This window comes from Sminthopsis crassicaudata, chromosome 1 (assembly GCF_048593235.1).
Source record: "Sminthopsis crassicaudata isolate SCR6 chromosome 1, ASM4859323v1, whole genome shotgun sequence".
Classification (NCBI taxonomy): domain Eukaryota; kingdom Metazoa; phylum Chordata; class Mammalia; order Dasyuromorphia; family Dasyuridae; genus Sminthopsis; species Sminthopsis crassicaudata.
The window spans coordinates 388,772-410,956 of NC_133617.1; the positions used below are offsets into that span (position 1 = coordinate 388,772).

A 22,185-nucleotide genomic window follows, 5' to 3' on the forward strand; every position below is an offset into this window, starting at 1 on the left:
AGGAATGTAGCATTTCTTAGAAACAGGATGATCAATGACATTTTGCAAGGACTAATGATGAAAGAGTATCCATTATCACAAAACCCCCCCCCAAAAAAATCTAATATCATCTGATTGCTAATTGAGGAATGCTATTTTCATTTTCTTTCTTTGTTTCTTTTCTTTTACAGAATGACTAAAATCGAAATTTTTACATGATTCCACATATATAAACAATATCTAAATGCGTATCAAGTCAAGGAGTGAGCAGCATAAAGAAAGATAGAAAATGGAGTTGGAACACAAAACTTTAAAAATAAATTTTCATTTTAGCATGCAAATAGGAAACAATAAAATGTTAAATATTGACAAATTCACGGTTAAATATTTTAGGAAATAAAAATAATCTTAAACAATATAGTTAAAACATTTGCTAACCTATTCTTAAGTGGTCTAATGTGTCTCTATGGTTCTGTAGTACATAGAGAGCAACGGAAATAGAAGGAATATTTCAACACCAGGTCAGACTTTTGTGATTCTTTATATCTCACATCTTTGCTCTACAGATAAGTTAAGAAAAGAATACCTTGAAGAAGATTCATAAGAACCCAATAGGCCTGAGTTGCTACTAGTAGAAACTAAAAATAGGAAACCTTTTTAGAGGACCTCATGTACATGATGTCTGAAGCCACATTTGAACTCAGGGCTTGACTCCAGCACGGGTCCTTTATCCTCTGAACCATCCACTACCCAGGCAGTTCCTAGAAAAACTAATTAGCTGACTTTTGAGCTGCTTAATTCTGGATAGCAGATGCACTTCCTAGGTGCTAAGAAAAATTAATTTAGACTCTTGAGATATTCTGAAATGACTTACCACCACCACCATAATTACCACCAAAGCAACAGGAACTCAAATCAACAAAGAGTTATTCCTGACATCATTTTGAATAGTGTTATGGGTCCAACAAGTCAAGAAAAACATGGAATGTTGAAAAGGAATTAGATTTAAAAGAAAGATTTTTAAAAGTTTTAAAACAAAGAGATGAAAACTAGAATCTATGGATAGAAATTGCGGAGAGAAAAAAATAGATCCTTTGTAATGTAAAAATCTCATTATACGAGTAAATAAAATAGGCTACCTTGGAATATATGAAGGTTTCCATTCCTCTAGATCTTCAAGTGAAGGCTAAATAATAATTAACAAGGAACTGATAGTATCTCTGCTCTTTTCCAACTCTGACATTGTAAAATCTTCCTTCCATCTCTTGATGAAGTAAATGACTTCTCATTTTGTCAAAAGACTCATGCATCCATTAAAAACAAATATATTACACCCCGGGGGTCATTTAAAATTATTTCTTTTATCATGAAGACTATAGGACATATGAGTCCCATTCCTTCCAGGAAAATGATTGAAGGTTTATAACTATTTTTTCATTTGTATGCATATCTGTCTGTGCAGTATTTAGTGAAGATATCATTCTGGGCATGTTGTGCAAAGGTGTAGAAAACGGAGAAAAAGCACAGTGAAAAAATTGCCCTTATTTAATTCTTTAGGGCACTCTTAGCATCTTTCATCTTTTATGTAGAGAGGAACAGGTTTGATCAATGGCCTTATGTAGCAACCCAGAATTGAGCTGGGAAAGGTCTTTGGCTGGTAGCTGAGGTTACAGTTTGCAATTTTGAAAGAATTTGCTGGTGGGAGAACTGAGTATTGAAAAGCTAATGAGAGGTGTGAGGCTTTTCTTGATTAGTGGGTGAGTATGATGCCCTTTAGCATGCAAGTAGATCTAGGTCTGAATGTTCCTAGTGAATTGGGACTGATCTTGTTGGACCCTTATTATCATGTCCCAGAAATTTGTGGTTCCCTTGAATTTCAGAGCTATGGGATAGATTACACTGAACAAAACCAGGGTTCTGATTGAAATCCAATCTTATCTATAGATCATGGAGTATTTATTAAGTGTCTTCTATGTGCCAGGGAACAAAGGGAAAATATACCTATATGTTTGTCCTTTCCTCCCATTCCATTCTCTCTCCCTTTCTCTCTCTTTTTCTCTGTCTATCTTCCCCCCTCTCAGTTTGTCCATCATTTGACTTTTTAAGTCAAAAAGTGGCAACTACCTCATGTATCCCAAATTTGCTGATAATTTATTGGAAAGCATGGACAACACATTGGAAGAGAGAATCAAAAGCCTAAAGAACTTTATGGGTTACAACAATGGGCAATGTAATAGGAATAAAATGATGTCAAAATTATAATATTATAATTATTAGGTGGGAGAGGTATGGCTTGAAAATTGTCGAAAAAAAATCTATTTTAGTGGATCACAAGTTCAATATGAATCGACAATATAAGAAAGAAGCTCCAAATAGCTAATATGATCTTAAGGTCCATTAATCCAGAATTAGGATTATGATGAATTTGTATACTGAATCTAGATCAAATTTCTAGGTTCTTTGTTTGTTTTTTATTTAATTAATTACTTTTCCATAAAAATATGATTTCATTCCCATTAAGAAGGAAAAATGATCCCTTTTCTAAACATTGAGAGTCAAGCAACATAAACTCAAGTATTACCTATGGACAACAAAAAATGTTTCAGTTAAAACTCTGAATCTGTCAGTTCTTTGTGTATAAAGATCAGTACTATGTTTCATCATTAGTCTTATTTAATCATAGTTGATCAGTGAAATGATCACAGCTCCCAAATCTTTCTTTCTTTTAAATTTTTGAAAAAAAAAGTTTTAATTTTATTATTGGGGTAAAACATGGTTTTCTGTAATACTGTATATAAAATATGAAGGCAAAGATTTTATACTATATTGCTGTTGCATAAATTGTTGTCCTTGTTCTGATGAGGTCCAGATTTGGGGTACCTAAATTAAATTAGAGTTTAGTTGAAGTGTCAGGTTCCGAGTACAGGAGTCAAATAGAGCTCCCCTGCAACCCCTTTGGATTTGGAGCAAGGATAAGGAATTAAATGAAGTCTAATAGTGGCTCAAGAATCTGCTGTAAAGGAAATTACAGACGTGAAAACCTAAATTGATAAAAGCGGTTTATTATGGGGTTTGAAGGTAAGATTATAATCTAGTTAGTAAAAGATGAAGGTAGAGATAAGAAGGCATGAGAAACAGGATTCCATTGTGCAGGGAGTCATTGGTGCCATGCATGCTGCTGCAATGTGTAGAATCTCTGCAAAGAGAGGACTCTAGTTTGGCTGTTTTGTAATGAGAGATTTAGGTAAAGGGGCCCATGGGTGAAGTCCAAGTTGGCTGGGTTTCAGCTAGGGCTAGAATTTGCTTAGTGGGGGTTGGGAAACCTGAGAAGATCATTAGAATGTGGGCTTGGACAGTCCATGTTGCCTCAGATTCCATGGGGGCTAGGTGAGCCTGGATCTCCTATTGGAATTCAAAGGGGTGCTTTTGAGCAGGATTTATAGGTAAAAGGTCCTAGCTTCTTGAATTGATAATGTAGCAAGTAGGAGGGGTTGGGAATCAGAAAGGAATAAATCAATCTGAAAGGACAAGTTTCTTGGACAAGGTCCCTTTAAGAAAGGGACCACAACCTTTTTCAGTTCTGCTCACATCCCTCTGCATGAGTTCATACAAATCTTTCCAGGTTTCTCAGAAACTGTTTCCTTCATCATTTCTCATACTACAATATTATTGTATCAGATTCATGTATCATAATTTGTCCAGGCATTCCCCCATTGATAGTGGTGCTACAATTTAGGAAGGACATGGATATGTTGGAATGTGTCCAGCAGCCTGAAGAAGAGATTTATTGGGAGAGGAAAGGTGGCTCTTTTTACATGTCTGAAAAGGCAGAATGTGGAAGAGAAATTACAATTGACAGTTGTGTAGTGGTATCTCAAAGTTGTCTTAATTTGCATTTCTCTGATCAGGAGTGATTTGGAACACTCATATGAGTGGAAATAGTTTCAATTTCATCATCTGAAAATTGTCTGTTCATATCTTTTGACCATTTATCAATTGGAGAATGATTTGATTTCTTACAAATTAGGGTCAATTCTCTCTATATTTTGGAAATGAGGCCTTTATCAGAACCTTTAAGTGTAAAAATATTTTCCCAATTTGTTACTTCCCTTCTAATGTTATTTGCATTAGTTTTGTTTGTACAAAAGCTTTTTAATTTGATGTAATCAAAATCTTCTATTTTGTGATCAATAATGATCTCTAATTCTCCTTTGGTCATAAATTCCTTCCTCCTTCACAGGTCTGAGAGATAGACTATCTTCTATTCTTCTAATCTATTTATGATTTCATTCTTTATGCCTAAATCATGGACTCATTTTGATCTTATCTTGGTATATGGTGTTAAGTGTGGGTCCATATCTAATTTCTACCATACTAATTTGCAGTTTTCCCACCAGTTTTTTTCAAATAATGAATTCTTATCCCAAATGTTGGTGTCTTTGGGTTTGTCAAACACTAGATTGATATAGTTTTACCCTATTTTGTCCTGTGTACCTAATTTCTTCCACTGATTGACTAGTCTATTTCTTAGCCAATACCAAAGCTATCTAATATAGCTTTAGATCAGGTACAGCTATGCCACCTTCATCTGACTTTTTTTCCATTAATTCCCTTGAAATTATCGACCTTTTATTCTTCCATATGGATTTTGTTATTCTTTTTTTCGAGGTCATTAAAATAGTTTCTTGGGTGTCTGATTGATATAGCACTAAATAAATAGATTAGTTTGGGAGTGTTGTCATCTTTATTATATTCGCTCGGCATTCAAGGGAACTGAATGTCTTTCCAATTATTTAAATCTGATTTTATTTTTGTGGCAAGTATTTTGTAATTTTGCTCATATAATTCCTGACTTTTCTTTGGTAGATGAATTCCCAAATATTTTATACTCTCGACATTTGTTTTAAAAGGAATTTCTCTTTGTAGGTCTTGCTGTTGCATTTTGTTGGTGATGTATAAAAATGCTAAGGATTTATGTGGATTTATTTTGTATCCAGCAACTTTGCTAAAGTTGTGAATTATTTGTAATAACTTTTTATTAGAATCTCTGGCGTTCTCTAAGTATACCATCATATCATCTGCAAAGAATGACAGTTTGATTTCCTCATTACCTACTCCTATTCTTTTAATGTCTTTCTCGACTCTTATTGCTGAGGCTTGCATTTCTAATAAAATATTGAATAATAATGGTGATAATGGGCAACCTTGTTTCACTCCTGATCTTACTGGGAAACGTTCCATTTTATCTCCATTACATATTATGCTTACTGACAGTCTCAAATATATGCTACTGACTATTTTAAGGAATAGTCCATTTATTCCTACACTCTCAAGCGTTTTTAGTAGGAATGGATGTTGTATTTTATCAAATGCTTTTTCTGCATCTATTAAGATGATCATATGGTTTTTATTAATTTGATTATTAATATGGTCAAATATACTAATAGTTTTCCTAATATTAAACCAGCCCTGCATTCCTGGTATAAATCCTACTTGATCATAGTGTATTATCCTGGGGATGATTTTCTGAAGTCTTTTGCTAATATCTTATTTAAGATTTTAGCATCAATATTCATTAAGGAAATTGGTCTATAGTTTTCTTTCTCCATTTTCAACCTACCTGATTTAGGTATCAGTACCATGTCCGTGTCATAAAAGGAGTTTGGTAGGACTCCTTCATTCCCTATTTTAAAAAATAGTTTATATAACATTGGGGCTAATTGTTCTTTAAATGTTTGGTAGAATTCACATGTAAATCCATATGGTCCTGGGGTTTTTTTCCTGGGGAGCTGATTAATAGCTTGTTCTATTTCTTTTTCTGAAAGGGGACTATTTAAGCAGTTTATCTCCTCCACTGTTAATCTAGGAAGCCTATATTTTTGGAGGTAGTCATCTTTTCACTTAAGTTATCAAATTTATTGGCATAAATTTGGCCAAAGTAATGTGAATTGTTAAATATGTCAGTTAAGGGACAGATTGTAGAAACACGAACAGTTTTAAAGACAATGGTAAAAGTATGTCAATATTACAAAATTTCTGGCATACAGGTAAAGCAGGAACCAATAGGGTAAATGATTGCTCAGAAACCACATGCTAATAAAATGTAAAAAATAATAAATAGAATATCATTTATTAAATATATCAATACATTAATACAATAAATACATCAGTACATTAGATACATCATTTACATTTTTGAAATACATCAATACATTAGAAATCAGACTAAAGAAGTTATAAAAACCAAATTATATTCCGAGGGAAGGCCATGGTACTCCATCCCCTCTTCATTACAAGTATGAAGGACTAAGTGTGAAAAAATACATACAGTTTTTTCATGTGTTGGATTAGGAGGGGATGAAAAAGACCTAGTTGAGAAGTGCAGGTGGCATGTTTACGAAAAAGAGCCACAATGAATTATTTTAAGAAGAACAGATTTTTCTCCTACTGAGTTGCCAGAATCTTATGAATTCTCTGGTAACAGTGAAGGGGTGGTTCCTGTCTGAAATCTCTCTATTTCATCATATTCTGTTTCTCTTTAATATGACTTTTCTGATGAGTAATAAGGACAGACCTCATACTAAAGCCTTTCCCACACTCTTTACATACAAAAGGTTTCTCTCCATTATGAGTTCTCTGATGAATAGTAAGGCATCCTCGATGTCTGAAGACTTTTCCACATTCTTACATCCAAAGGGTCTCTGTCCAGTATGAAATCTTTGATGACACATGAGGTATCCTCTCTGGTTGAAACCTTTTTCACATGGCTTACATACAAAGGGTTTCTCTCAAGTATGAACTCTCTGATGATAAGTGAGGCTGTGCTTCTGACTAAAACCTTTCCCACATTCGTTACATACAAATGGTTTCTCTCCAGTGTGAGTTCTCTGATGTACAGTAAGCTTTCCTCTCTCACTGAAGGCTTTTCCACATTCTTTACATTCAAAGGGTTTCTCTCCAGTGTGAATTCTCTGATGTACTGTAAGGCACCCTCGACGGCTGAAGGCTTTTCCACATTCATTACATTCAAAGGGTTTCTCTCCAGTGTGAGTTCTCTGATGTACAATAAGATATCCTCTCTCACTGAAGGCTTTTTCACATTCATTACATACAAAGGGTTTCTCTCCAGTGTGAATCCTCTGATTCACAATAAGGCTTCCTCGACGGCTGAAGGCTTTTCCACATTCATTACATACAAAGGGTTTCTCTCCAGTGTGAGTTCTCTGATGTACATTAAGGCTTCCTATTTGGCTGAAGGCTTTTCCACATTCCTTACATAGGAAGGGTTTCTCTCTAGTAGGAACTCTCTGATGAATATTGAGATTGTACTTCTGACTAAAACCTTTCCCACATTCTTTACATACAAATGGTTCCTCTCCAGTGTGAGTTCTCTGATGTGCAGTAAGGAAATCTTGATGACACCCACTGGAGTTTCTGCTCTTGGGACTCCAGGCTCTTTGTTGCTTCTCCAACACAGAGATCAGATCCAGTGTGGAAACAGGAATCCCCACAGAGATCAAGTTCTGGTAGTTTTCCAGCATCACATACTTGTGCAGGGCTCTCTGGGCAGGATCCAGAAGCCTCCACTCCTCGCTGGTGAAGTCCACAGCCACATCCCAGAACGTCACCGGTTCCTGAATGGGGGCCATGAGAAAGCCAGAAGTCACAGCCTCCTTGGGCTCCATCTGCTGCCTGGGGATGAGCAGAGTCTTCACAGGTCGGAGGGAGTTCTCCACTGAACTCACCAATCCTGTCACTTGATCTGCTGAGTGTAGGGCTTCACATCCAGGCCCTCACTTGGGCACCAAATATAGTATACTTTCTTGAACCTCCAAATGGAGGTGAGAAAATACACTATTCTTTCTAGAGGCACACACTGATTGCCAAAAGATATTGTCCAGACTAGGTCTCTGGAGGATCTCAGGACCAGCCTTGGTCTTAGTGGAGGAGTGAAGGAGGCAGGAGAGCCATTAGGATGGTCAAAGATGAAGTGTCTCTTTCCAGTCTTCTCATCCCTTAAAAAGCTCACTATGATTACATCAGCACAGCACACTGAGCAAGTGGTAACTAGGGCAGCTGTGCATCCTTCAGCATACTGACTTAACACATTTGTTAAGTATAAGTACCCTGCTGTTGATATGTAAATAGAACACAGGTGGTCAGGCCCTCCTTGACTTCTCAGGAAAGGTGAGAACACCAAAGGGAGCTGGGAAGATAACCAGACATTGTAATCAGGTTCCCTCTGGCCTGAAGGCTCTTATATATTACCCAGAGTTCTCCCACTCTCTGTGGCCCTCTGCCAATCAACATAATTATAAGTAGATGAAATGTCTGTAGGCATCAGCTTAGGGCCGGCTCCTGCACTTGGAACCCTCCACCTGGAATAAATCTAGTTGGAAGACCTCAAGTGTTTTGAGGGAACAGATCCTTCTCTTTCACAATAATCAAGAACCACAAGCTCCCAGGGAGCATGGCAAGTCAAACCTCTGCCCTGAGCCTGGGCCACAAATCATCCCCCTGGTATTCCTTGAAGGATGGAGGTCTCAAAGCACTGCCAGCCACTGCCAACTACCCGACCTCACACTGGCAGACTCCGAGCCCAGGAAGAACAGCATCCCCAGGACCTCTGGCTCCTTGTAGCCCAAACCTCCCCAGTGACCAGCAGGACGGCAGCCTGTGGGGAGGGCTCAGCCACAGCCAGTGAAGCCCCGGGACAATGGGAAGACCCACAACCTGGCTCAGCACTGTCCCCTGAGAGAAGTTGATGTCACCTTGGCCTCTGGCCCTTCCCTCTGCTGGGACCCCGAGGTGTGTGGTCCCCCCCCTTTTCTCCAAGCCTGTCTGTGAGCCAAATTCACAGCAGGAGTGGGCCACTCCCAATAAAATGTTCACAACTTTTATACATTTCAGACAAAGAACCTCCAAAATCCCACAGTCTATATGTTGTGATTGGTCACATAAGTCTGTATTCTCCTACTTGGTCAGTGGAATGTAATAGACAAGGTGACATCTAGCTTCTTTGATTTTAGTCCCTTCTTTGGACAATGGAATGTAGTCCAGGCTTATCTAAAATCCTTTGACTGGGCCCTATAGGCTTGATCTACTTTAGCTAACACTCTCTGATCAATATGTACTTAATCTATAAATTCTTCACTTTTCTACATAATCCCTCCTCTTACATATATATATATATATATATATATATATATATATATATATATATATATTTCCTCTTGAAGAACTTACATTGTGGTGAAATTCAATTAACATCTCTACACATGGCTTGTTATTTTCCTCTTCTGGATCATCCCCTGCTACTGCCTCCCATTCCTCTTTCTGTAAAAACATTATTTTAATGGCAAGTCTTGTATGTAAGATTTTTTTTTCTAATTTTATTTTTTTATTTACAAGACATATGCATAGGTAATTTTTCAGCATTAGCAATTTCAAAACCTTTTATTCCAACTTTTCCACTCCTTCCCCCCCCCTTACCCCAGATGGCAGGTTGACCAATTCATGTTACATATGTAAAAGTATAAGTTAAATACAATATATGTATACATGTCCAAACAGTTATTTTGCTGTACAGAAAGAATCGGACTTGGAAACAATGTACAAGTAGCCTGTGAAGGAAATAAAAAATGCAGGCGGACAAAAATAAAGGGATTGGGAATTCTATGTGGTCATCTCCCAGAGTTCTTTCGCTGGGTGTGGCTGGTTCAATTCATTACTGCTCTATTGGAACTGATTTAGTTCATGTCATTGTTGATGATGGCCTCGTCCATCAGAATTGGGCATCATATAGTATTGTTGTTGAAGTATATAATGATCTCCTGGTCCTCCTCATTCCACTCAGCATCAGTTCATGTCAGTCTCTCCAGGCCTTTCTGTAATCATCCTGTTGGTCATTTCTTATGGAACAATAATATTCCATAATATTCTTATACCACATTTTATTCAGCCATTCTCCAATTGATGGGCATCCACTCAGTTTCCTATTTCTGGCCACTATAAAGAGGGCTGACACAAACATTCTTGCACTGTATGTAAGGTGCTGGATAGTGGTCTTTGAATTATTTTTGTTACCAATGTAACATTATACAGGGTAAACATAGTGGGAACAGAATAATACCACTGATTGCAATGTCTATACCATGACAGCTGTTTCCACCAGCTACCATCAGACTAAGACCACCAGCTATTTGTGAAGGGAGATTTCTAAACTTGTACAGCCACATGAACTATCTTGCAAATGCCCTCAGTAATTTATTTTACTATTTGTCGGTTGTCATCAATTTGCATACAACAAGTGGACGGTTTTGTTTCCCATGGACCCCTCCTTCCTCTGCTAACAGATAATCTAAAACTAATCTATGTTATAAAACCACTTTTCTTGTTTGAGTGACTTGATTGACTAATAGATCAAGGGCTGTTAGGATTACCAGGTGAGAACTCAGGTTGTCTGGACAGTGACAAGGTGAGAACTCAGGTTGTCTGGACAATGACAAGGTGAGAACTCAGGTTGACTTGACTTTGGTTCGGGCCTTTAAAGGGAGTTTACACCTTAGGAATTCTAAGAGTAGGAAGTTCATTGGTGGAAGTATTTCCCCACGCCCCATTGAGTTCTCACATTTCTATTCTCTGGGAGGATAAAAGAAGGGCAGCATTGGGTGTGAGAGAATTGACTCTGGGCTGAAAGGACAAGAGCTGGAGGAGATTCAGAGCTCCCAAGAAACCTGCGCACAGAAGGAAAAGATTTTATAGATCTCCTCCCAGAGAAGGATTAAAATTGAGTAGCCGACTGGACCCTCACAATTCAAGAACATTACAAAAGGTCTAGCAGTTTGGTTAGTGGTTGCCTCTAAGGCTGCTTGCTGTTGAATTAATATAATATATATTAATATAAAATAATATTATAATATATTAACATATTATATTGACATTAATATATTATAATATATATTAATATAATACATTAATATTATATGTAATATATATGCATATATATATATATGTGTGTGTGTGTGTGTGTGTGTGTCCAATATCCCCAACCACCATCTTGGGCCCAAATTCCTTGATAATTTGTGCTGGGAGCCAGGCATCTCCCCATTCATTATCATGACCAGGTTGTCCTCATTACCCCCTAATGAATGCTGGTGGACACAATTAAGCACTGATCCATCATTACAAACAGTATTTAACTTGCTCCATCAATGATCACCACAGTCTATAATATCTTCTCTCTCTGGTTGACATGTAAAAGTCCATTCACACTTACTCTCTCCTATCCATGGCCCTGCACCTGTTTGATTTAGGCAATGCCCCAATAAGGTATCTCAGATAAATATCGCTAACAAGATTTTATGTGCAGAGTTCCTTTTCAATGTTTGTCTCAGCTTCTTCTCTGGATTCAGTTTGTAAGTTCACACCCTTGGAGTGTCCTTTGGGCCTTTAATTCTGGTATGCTCAGTCCATCCTCTTTCCTCTATAGCACTGCTATATGTGATGTCAAGAGGATCTGGAACAGTCCTTCCCAGGTCGGGGTAGGTTTGTCCTCCTTCCACGTCGGAACCATGACCCAGTGACACTTTTGAGGAGGGACAGAATGAAACAAGAGTGCAAAACACTCAGGAAGACTTAGATACAATGATTCAAAGGGAAGTGAATGGAACCTGGGAAACATTGTACATCATGAAGAGCAATATTGTACAATAAGGGAATGTAGCAATTTTCAGCAACACTATGATCCATGACATTTTGCAAGGACTAATGATGAAAAAGTATCCATTATGACACACACACACACAAAAACCACCTAATATTATCTGACTACTAATTGAGGAATGCTATTTTTATTTTCTTTCTTTGTTTCTTTTCTTTTACAGAATAACTAAAATGGAAATTTTTACATGATTCCACATGTATAAATAATATCTAAATGCTTATAAAGTCAAGGAGTGAGCAGCATAAAGAAAGATGGAAAATAGGAGCTGGAACACAAAACTTTAAAAAGGATTTGTAATTTTAGCATGCAAATGGAAACAATAAAATGTTAAATGTTGACGGATTCACTGTTAAATATTTTAGGAAATAAAAATAATCTTAAACAATATAGTTAAAACACCTGCTAACCTATTCATAAGTGGTCTGATGTGTCTCTATGGTTCTGTAGTACAAAGGAAATAGAAGGAATATTTTAACACCAGATCAGAGTTTTGTGATTCTTTATACCTCACATAACTTTGCTCTACTGAAAAGTTAAGAAAAGAATACCTTGAAGGAGGAAGTTCATAAGAACCCAATAGGCCTGAGTTGCTACTACTAGAAATTAAAAATAAGAAAAGCTTTTAGAGGACCCAATCTACATGATGTCTGAACCCACATTTGAACTCAGGTCTTGACTCCAGAGCTGATCCCTTATCCTCTGAACCAGCAGCAACCCAGCTAGTTCCTAGAAAAACTCATAATCTGACAATGTGAATTGTGTAAGGACTGTTTTTGAGATGCTTAATTCTGGATAGCAGATGCACTTCCCAGGTGCTAAGGGAAATTAATTTAGACTCTTGAGATATTCTGAAATGACTTATCACCACCTCCATCACAACCATCACCACAATTACCACCACAGCAACAGGAACTCAAATCAACAGAGAGTTATTCCTGACATCACTTTGAATAGTGTTATGTGTCCAACAAGTCAAGAAAAACATGGAATGTTGAAAAGGAATTAGATTTAAAAGAAAGTTTTTTAAAAGTTTTAAAACAAAGAGAGAAAAACTAGAATCTATGGATAGAAATTGCAGAGAGAAAAAAAGTAGATTCTTTGTAATGTAAAAATCTCCCCATCATTTGAGTAAGTAAAATAGGCTACCTTGGAATATATGAAGCTTTCTGTTCTTCTAGATCTTCAAGTGAAGGCTAAATAATAATTTATCAAGGAACTGATAGTATCTCTGCTCTTTTCCAACTCTGACATTGTAAAATCTTCCTTCCCTCTCTTGATGAAGTAAATGACTTCTCATTTTGTCAAAAGACTCATGCATCCATTAAAAACAAATATATTACACCCCGGGGGTCATTTAAAATTATTTCTTTTATCATGAAGACTATAGGACATATGAGTCCCATTCCTTCCAGGAAAATGATTGAAGGTTTATAACTATTGTTTCCTTTGTGCATCAATTTGTATGCATATTTGTCTGTGCAGTATTTAGTGAAGATATCATTCTGGGCATGTAGTGCAAAGGTGTAGAAAACAGAGAAAAAATTGGCCCTCTTGAATTCTTTAGGGCACAATTAGCATCTTTCATCTTTCAAGTAGAGAGGAACAGGTTTGATCAATGGCCTTATGTAGCAACCCAGAATTGAGCTGGGAAAGGCTCATGGCTGGTGGCTGAGGTTAAAGTTTGCAATTTTGAAAGAATTTGCTGGTGGGAGAACTGAGTATTTAAAAGCTAATGAGAGATATGAGGCTTTTCTTGATTAGTGGATGAGTATGATGCCCTTTAGCATGGAAGCAGATCTAGGTCTGAATGTTCCAAGTTAATTGGGGCCGATCTTGTTGGACCCATATTATCATGTCCCAGAAGTTTGTGGCTCCCTTGAATTTAAGAGCTGGGGATAGATTACACTGAACAAAACCAGGGTTCTGATTGAAATCCAATCTTATCTGTAGATCATGGAGTATTTATTAAGTGTCTTCCATGTGCCAGGCAACAAAGAAAATATGTATCTATATATTTGTCCTTTCTTCCCATTCCATTCTCTTTCCCTTTCTCTCTTTTTTTCTCTGTCTTCCCCCTCTCACTTTGTCCATCATTTGATTTTTTTAAGTCAAAAAGCAGCAATTAGCTGATGCATCCCAAATTTTGCTAATAATTTATTGGAAAGCATGGACAACATATTGGAAGGGAGAATCAAAAGCCTAAAGAACTTTGTGGGTTACAACAATGGGCAAGATCTTACAACATGAAATGTAATAGGAATAAAATGATGTCAAAATTATAATATAATTATTAGGTGGGAGAGGTATGGCTTGAAAATTGTCGAAAAAAAATCTATTTTAGTGGATCACAAGTTCAATATGAATCAACAATATAAGAAAGAAGTTCCAAATAGCTAATATGATCTTAAGGTCCATTAATGCGAACACTAAATCCAGAATTAGGATTATGATGAATTTGTATACTGTATTCAGATCAAATTTCTGCGTGCTTTATTTTGTTTTTTTTTTTTAATTAATTACTTTTCCATAAAAAATATGATTTCATTCCCATTAAGAAGGAAAAATGATCCCTTTTGTAAACATTGAGAGTCAAGCAATATAAACTCAAGTATTACCTATGGACAACAAAAAATGTTTCAGTTAAAACTCTGAATCTGTCAGTTCTTTGTGTATAAAGAGCAGTACTAGGTTTCATCATTAGTCTTATTTAATCATAGTTGATCAGTGAAATGATCACTGCTGCCAAAACTTTCTTTCTTTTAAATTTTTGAAAAAAAAGTTTTAATTTTATTATTGGGGTAAAATAAGGATTTCTGTAACATTGTATGTACAATATGATGGCAAAGATTTTATACTATATTGCTGTTGCATAAATTGTTGTCCTTGTTCTGAAGAGATCTAGATTTGGGGTACCTAAATGAATTTAGAGTTTACTTGAGGTCTGGTGGCAGGGTTGGAGTACAGGGTGTCAAATAGAGCTCTCCTGCAACCCCTTTGGATTTGGCGCTAGGATAAAGAATTTAATGAAATCTAATAGTGGCTCAAGAGTCCCCTATAAAGGAATTTATGGACCCGAAAACTTAAACTGATAAAATAAGTTTATTATGGCGTTTGAAGGTAAGATTATGGTCTAGTTAGTAAGAGGTGAATGTAGAGATCAGAAGGCATGAGGAACAAGATTCCAGTGGGCAGAGAGAGAGTCATTGGTGCCACACATGATGCTGGAATGTGTAGAACCTCTGCAAAGAGAGGACACTAGCTTGGCTCTTTTGTACTGAGAGATTTAGCTAAAGGGGCTCGTGAGTGGAGTCCCAAGTTGGTTCCTGGCTGGGTTTCATAGAGGGCTAGAATTTGCTTGGTATAGATTGAGAAACCTGAGAAGATGATTAGAATGGGGGCTGAGACAGGCCAAGTTGGCTCAGATCCCATGGGGGCTGGAATAGCCTGGATCTCCTATTGGAATTCAAAGGGGTACCTTTGAGCAGGATTTGTGGATCAAATGTCCTAGCTTCATGAATTGATAGTGCAATAGCTAGGAGGGGTTGGGAATCAGAAAGGAATAAATTAATCTGAAAGGACTAGTTTCTTAAAGGGACCACAACCTGGATTGGTTCTGCTTACATCCCTCTGCATCAGTTCATACAAATCTTTCCAGGTTCCTCAGAAACTTTTTCATTCATCATCTTTCATAGCACAACATTATTTTATCAGACTCATGTATCATAATTTGTCCAGGCATTCTCCTACTGATAGTGGTGCTACAATTTAGGAAGGACGTGAATATCTCAGAATCTGTCCAGCAGCCTGAAGAAAAGAAGAGGAGAGGTGGCTCTCTTGAGTTATTTGAAGAAGCAGCATGTGGAAGGGAAATTACAATTGTTTTATTTATCCATAGAGCTAAGAACCATAACCTATGCATGAAAATTGCTGAGAGGAAGAGTTTGATTCCTCTTAATGTAAAATTTCCTAATAATAAAAGCAAATATCAAAGTGGAATGAATTATGTCAAGAAGCAATGCTATGGCATATGAATGAATTGGAATAATGTCACAATTTGTTTGATTGACGATTTCTTTCCTATTCTCCTTTTCCCTTCAAACTCTCCCATTATCAGTTCTTTTCTTTTTCTTTTCTTTTTTTTATGAGTCCTTTCTTTTCATTGGCCAAAATATATGAGATTCAATTTCAGTTTTTGTCCTTGCAAGGAGGGATTTAATTTATTTATTCAAGAATTGACTTATTTGATCTCTTTGTTGTCCAAGGAATTTCCTTTTTTTTTTTAAAGGAAATTAATATATATGTGTGTGTATATATCTATCTATCTATCTATCTATCTATATATAGATAGATAGATAGATAGATATACACACACACACATATATATATATCAGAAATGCTAATCACTTACTTCACAGATGACAACACAAATTAAATAATAATCAATTCAGACAGCACTGCAAAAGTTTATTTTAAATGGAAAATGAAATAGTGAAATGTTAAATATGTCAGTCAAGGGACAGATTGTAGAAACAGGAACACTTTTAAAGACTATGGAAAAAGTGTGTCAATATTCCAAAATTTCTGGCAGATAAAGCAGGTACCAATAGTATAAATTATTGCTCAAAAGCCATATACTAATAAAATGTAAAAAATAATAAACAGAATATCATTTATTAAATATATCAGTACATTACTACAATAAATACATCAATACATTTAATATATCAATTACAATTTTGAAATACATCAATGCATTAGAAATTAGACTAAAGAAGTTATAAAAACCAAATCAAATTCTGAAGGAAGACCATGGTACTCCATCCCCTCTTCTTTACAAGTATGGTGGACTCAGTGTGAAACAATATATACAATGTCAGTTTTTCCATGTGTGGGATTTGGAGGGGAACAAAAAAGCCCAGGTTGAGAAGTGCAGGTGACATGTTAACCAAAAGAACCCCAATGAATTATTTTACAAAGATAGCTGTTTCTCCTAATGAGCTGCCAAAATCATAAAAATTACTGTTAACAGTGATGGTTGGTTCTGGTCTTAAATCTCTCTATTTCAACAAATGTTGTTTCTCTTTAGTATGAATTTTGTGATGGGTAATAAGGCTAGACCTCTTACTAATTACACTCATTATGTGCAAAGGATTTCTCTCTAGTATGAATTCCCTGATGATAAGTGAGATGGTGTCTCTTTGTAAGACTTTTCCCACATTCCTTACATACATGGTTTCTCTCCAGTGTGAGTTCTCTGATGTACAATAAGACATCTTCTCTCACTGAAGGCTTTTCCACATTCATTACATACAAAGGGTTTCTCTCCAGTGTGAGTTCTCTGATGTACAGTAAGGTGTCCTCTCTTACTGAAGGCTTTTCCACATTCATTACATACAAAGGGTTTCTCTCCAGTGTGAGTTCTGTGATGTACAGTAAGGTCTCCTCTCTTACTGAAGGCTTTTCCACATTCATTACATACAAAGAGTTTCTCTCCAGTGTGAATCCTCTGATGTACAGTAAGGCTCCTTTTGTGGCTAAAGATTTTTCCACATTCACTACATACAAAGGGTTTCTCTCCAGTATGAACTCTGCGGTGAATAGTGAGATAGCTGCTCTGACTAAAACCTTTTCCACATTCCTTACATAGAAAGGGTTTCTCTCCAGTGTGAATTCTTTGATGTACATTAAGGGTTCTTTTATAGCTGAAGGCTTTTCCACATTCATTACATACAAAGAGTTTCTCTCCAGTGTGAATCCTCTGATGTGCAGTAAGGCTTTTTTTGTGGCTAAAGATTTTTCCACATTCACTACATACAAAGGGTTTCTCTCCAGTGTGAATTCTCTGATGTACAATAAGGTTTCCTTTATGGCTGAAGGCTTTTCCACATTCATTACATACAAAGAGTTTCTCTCCAGTGTGAATCCTCTGATGTACAGTAAGGCTTTTTTTGTGGCTAAAGATTTTTCCACATTCACTACATACAAAGGGTTTCTCTCCAGTATGAACTCTGCGGTGAATAGTGAGATAGCTGCTCTGACTAAAACCTTTTCCACATTCCTTACATAGAAAGGGTTTCTCTCCAGTATGAACTCTTTGATGAGTAGTGAGATGGTGTCTCATAGTAAAACCTTTCCCACATTCCTTACATACAAATGGTTTCTCTCCAGTGTGAGTTCTCTGATGTGCAATAAGGCACTGTCTCTGGGTGAAGACTTTTCCACATTCGTTACATTCAAAGGGTCTCTCTGCAGTATGAACTCTCTGATGAATATTGAGACTGTTCCTCCAATTAAAACCTTTCCCGCATTGCTTGCACACAAATGGTTTCTCTCCAGTGTGAACTCTTTGATGAGTAGTGAGATGGTGTCTCACAGTAAAACCTTTCCCACATTCCTTACATACAAATGGTTTCTCTCCAGTGTGAGTTCTCTGATGTGCAATAAGGCACTTTCTCTGGGTGAAGACTTTTCCACATTCGTAACATTCAAAGGGTCTCTTTGCAGTATGAACTCTCTGATGATAAGTGAGACTGTGCTTCCAATTAAAACCTTTCCCACATTGCTTGCACACAAAAGGTTTCTCTCCAATGTGAGTTCTCTGATATTCAGTAAGGAAATCTTGATGAGACCCACTGGAATCTCTGCTCTTGGGACTTGATGTTCCTTCTTCCTCCTTCAACACACAGATCAGATCCAGTCTGGAAACAGGAATCCCCACAGAGAGCAGGTTCTGGTAGTTCTCCATCATCACATTCCTGTGCAGGGCCCTCTGGGCAGGATCCAGAAGCCTCCACTCCTCACTGGTGAAGTCCACAGTCACATCCTGGAAGGTCACGGGTTCCTGAGTTGGGGCCATGAGAAAGCCAGAAGTCACACCGTTCTTGGGCTCCATCTGCTGCCTGGGGATGAGCAGAGTCTCCACAGGTCTCGGGGCTTCTCCAGTGAACTCGCCACTCCTGTCAGTTGAGCTGCTGAGTGTAGGGCTTCAGGTCCAGGGCCTTACTTGCGGGCCAAATATAGTGAGCCTCCAAATTGGGTTAAATAAATACACTAGGCTTTCTAGAGGCCCACACTGGGTGCCAAAGTGTAGTGTCCGGACTAGCTCTCTGGAGGATCTCCAGACCAGCCTTGGTCTTAGTGGAGAAGGGAGGGAGGCAGGAGAGCCACCAGGACAGTCCAAGATGAAGTGTCTCTTTCCAGTCTTCTCAGCCCTTAAATACCTCAGCATGATTACATCAGCACAGCACACTGAGCAAGTGGTAACTAGGGCAGCAGGGCATCCCACAGCACATTGTGTAAACACAAGTGTTAAGTATAAGTACCCTGCTGTTGACATGTAAACAGAACACAGGTGGTTACTCCCTCATTGACTTCTCCTGAGAGGTGAGAACACCAAAGAGAGGTGGGAAGATAATCAGACATGGTCAGCAGGTTCTCTCTGAGCCAAAGGCTCTTATACCTTACCCAGAGTTCCCCCACTCTCTGAGGCCCTCTGCCAATCAACACAAACACAAGCAGATGAAAGGTCTCTTGGCATCAGCTTACGGCGGGCTCCAGCACTTGGAACCATCCACCTGGGACAAATCTAGTTGGAAGACCCCAAGTGTTTGGAGGGAACAGATGCTTCTCTTTCCCAGTCATCAAGAACCACAAGCTCCCAGGGAGCCAGGCAAGTCTCACCCCTGCCCTGAGACTGAGTCATCCCCCAGTGTCCCTTGAGGAGGGGGGGGCTCAAACACTGCCAGGGCTGCCAGCCACTGCCCCCTCCTGGCCTCACCCAAGGAGACTCCGGGCCCAGGAAGAACCGCATCCCCGGGGCCTCGGGCTCCTTGCAGCCCAAACCTCCCCCGGGACCGGCAGGGCGGCAGCCTGTGGGGAGGGCTCAGCCACAGCCAGGGAAGCCCCGGGACAATGGGAAGCCCCACAGCCCGGCTCAGCCCCGGCCCCCGAGAGAGGCTGAGGTCACCTTGGCCTCTGGCCCTTCCCCCTGCCGGGACCCCGAGGTGTGCGGTCCCCCCCTTTCCCCACCCCCAGCAATGACCCTCCAAGGGGCTGGGCCAACGCTTCTTGGAGGAGGAGCCACAGGCTGGGCCCGGCCAGGAGAGGGCTTCAGAGCCGGACAGAGGACGCAGGAGTGACCGGAGAAGAATTGGGGGCGGGGGACCCCGAGACAGGAGACCAAAGCTGCAGCAACGACGGGACGCCACGTGGGGGAGGGGAGAGAGGGCAAGGAGAGGAGGCGGCAGGGGCTCAGCCGCCGTGGGGGAGGGGGCGCTCCTGAAAGGGGCGGTGGCAGGACCCGAGGAGGGAGGGGAGGCTGCGGGCGATGGGGGGCTGCACGCACACTCACAGGCACCTCACGAACGCTAGTACTGGCGCACACTCAGGAGCTTGTACACACGCACTGTGTACACACGCGCACGTACGAGACACCATGGCCACAGACAGGCTTCAAGGAGGGGTGCTCAGCAGTGCCCACGCGCGTGCGCACTGTCAGGACCGAAGCCAGGGGACCCTCCTCCTGCCCGAAGCTAACAGAGGGAGCCGGGGCCACGCGTGCGCAGTGACACAAACCGCAGGGCTCGCTCAGTCCGGGGATTTGGAAAGGTTTTCTTCAGCCCCACAATTGAGCCCGCGGCTTTCCGGAATTGTCGTCCGGCGGTCACGGGCGCACGGGCTGCTGGGAAACTTTAGCTTCGGTCACCCCGGCGTTTGTGGCAAGGTCCCGGCTCTGCTTGTCAGGCGCGGCCCCGACTTCCCCCGGCTTTCCTCGAGGAGCAAACGGCTTTCACTTGGGCGGCTGCGGTCTCTGTGGGCGGGATCCGCCAGCCCGAGGAGTCACAGCCGGCGGCGCCTCCGGCTTCTCCCTCCCTTCGCCGGGGTCGCGGCTGTTTGGGGTCTGTAAGGGGGAGCTCCGAGCCCCTTCCCCTTCTCTCCTCCGCCTCCCCCGGTACACAACAGGCGTTTAATAAAGGTTCCCTGACTTGGAGCTGCTCGCCTGGGACAGGCCTCGCCTCTGCCCGCAGCTCTGCCGAGACAATGGAGGCCCGGGAAGCTGCGCTGGAAGCTGAAGCCCGTGGCCGGAGTTGAGCAGGCGGAGCCTCCCAGGCTTGGGGAGCAGGAGAAAGAATGCTTGGGATGGAGAGATGACATGGGTTCTTCATGGGACAGGAGGCTGGAGCCCCTGGACGGAAGAGTCCCTGTGGGGAGTGAAATAGGAGGAGAGAGGAAGGGCTTTGAAGGAGCAGAGGGGAGGCCCTGCCATGTGTTTAGAGACAGAGGTCGTTGGACAGGACTGGAGCAGTGCTTTAGGGAAATCCCTGAAATGACTGAACGGAGGATGGATGGGAGGAGGGAAAGGCCCATCAGCAAGCGATTGCAGGAATCTAGGGAGGAAGGGAGGACGAGCGTCAGAGCAGAGAAGAGGATTTACTGGAGAAATGTCACAAGGACAAAATCAATTTAATTCTGGTATGCTCAGTCCATCCTCTTTCCCATATAGCATTACTGTATCTGATGTCAAGAGGATCTGGAGCACTCCTTCCCAGGTCGGGGTCAGTTTGTCCTCCTTCCATGGCCGAACCATGACCCAGTGACACCTTTGAGGAGGGACAGGATGAAATGAGAGCAAAAAACTTGGGAAGACTTAGAAACACTGATTCAAAGGGCAGTGAATGGAACCTGGGAAACATTGTACACCATGAAAAGCAATATTGTACAATGAAGGAATGTAGCATTTCTTAGAAACAGGATGATCAATGACATTTTGCAAGGACTAATGATGAAAGAGTATCCATTATCACAAAAAAAAAAAAAAACCAAAAATCTAATATCATCTGATTACTAATTGAGGAATGCTATTTTCATTTTCTTTCTTTGTTTCTTTTCTTTTACAGAATGACTAAAATCGAAATTTTTACATGATTCCACATATATAAACAATATCTAAATGCTTATCAAGTCAAGGAGTGAGCAGCATAAAGAAAGATAGAAAATGGGAGTTGGAACACAAAACTTTAAAAATAAATTTTCATTTTAGCATGCAAATAGGAAACAATAAAATGTTAAACATTGACAAATTCACGGTTAAATATTTTAGGAAATAAAAATAATCTTAAACAATATAGTTAAAACATTTGCTAACCTATTCTTAAGTGGTCTAATGTGTCTCTATGGTTCTGTAGTACATAGAGAGCAACGGAAATAGAAGGAATATTTCAACACCAGGTCAGACTTTTGTGATTCTTTATATCTCACATCTTTGCTCTACAGATAAGTTAAGAAAAGAATACCTTGAAGAAGATTCATAAGAACCCAATAGGCCTGAGTTGCTACTAGTAGAAACTAAAAATAGGAAACCTTTTTAGAGGACCTCATGTACATGATGTCTGAAGCCACATTTGAACTCAGGGCTTGACTCCAGCACGGGTCCTTTATCCTCTGAACCATCCACTACCCAGGCAGTTCCTAGAAAAACTAAT

The 22,185-nt window shown here is 39.6% G+C and overlaps 2 protein-coding genes and 1 gene segment (V, D, J or C); all 3 read right to left on the reverse strand.

Moving 5' to 3' along the window:
• LOC141556155 (immunoglobulin lambda variable 9-49-like) overlaps nt 1-22,185 on the reverse strand; it is a 1,090,947-nt gene that overhangs the window by 360,442 nt on the left and 708,320 nt on the right.
• On the reverse strand, nt 6,476-8,271 carry LOC141556112 (uncharacterized). Its single transcript, XM_074289662.1, is given in 1 exon segment — nt 6,476-8,271. A coding segment is annotated over 1 exon segment (1,110 nt). The 5' UTR covers nt 7,665-8,271; the 3' UTR covers nt 6,476-6,554.
• On the reverse strand, nt 16,124-19,426 carry LOC141556022 (uncharacterized). Its single transcript, XM_074289472.1, has one exon. It carries the CDS (start codon nt 18,594-18,596, stop codon nt 16,926-16,928), a length of 1,671 nt encoding a protein of 556 aa, XP_074145573.1. The 5' UTR covers nt 18,597-19,426; the 3' UTR covers nt 16,124-16,925.

Coding starts and splice junctions, on each gene's coding strand:
- LOC141556022 (XM_074289472.1), bottom strand. CDS start 18,596: ATGGAGCCCAAGAACGGTGTGACTTCTGGCTTTCTCATGGCCCCAACT.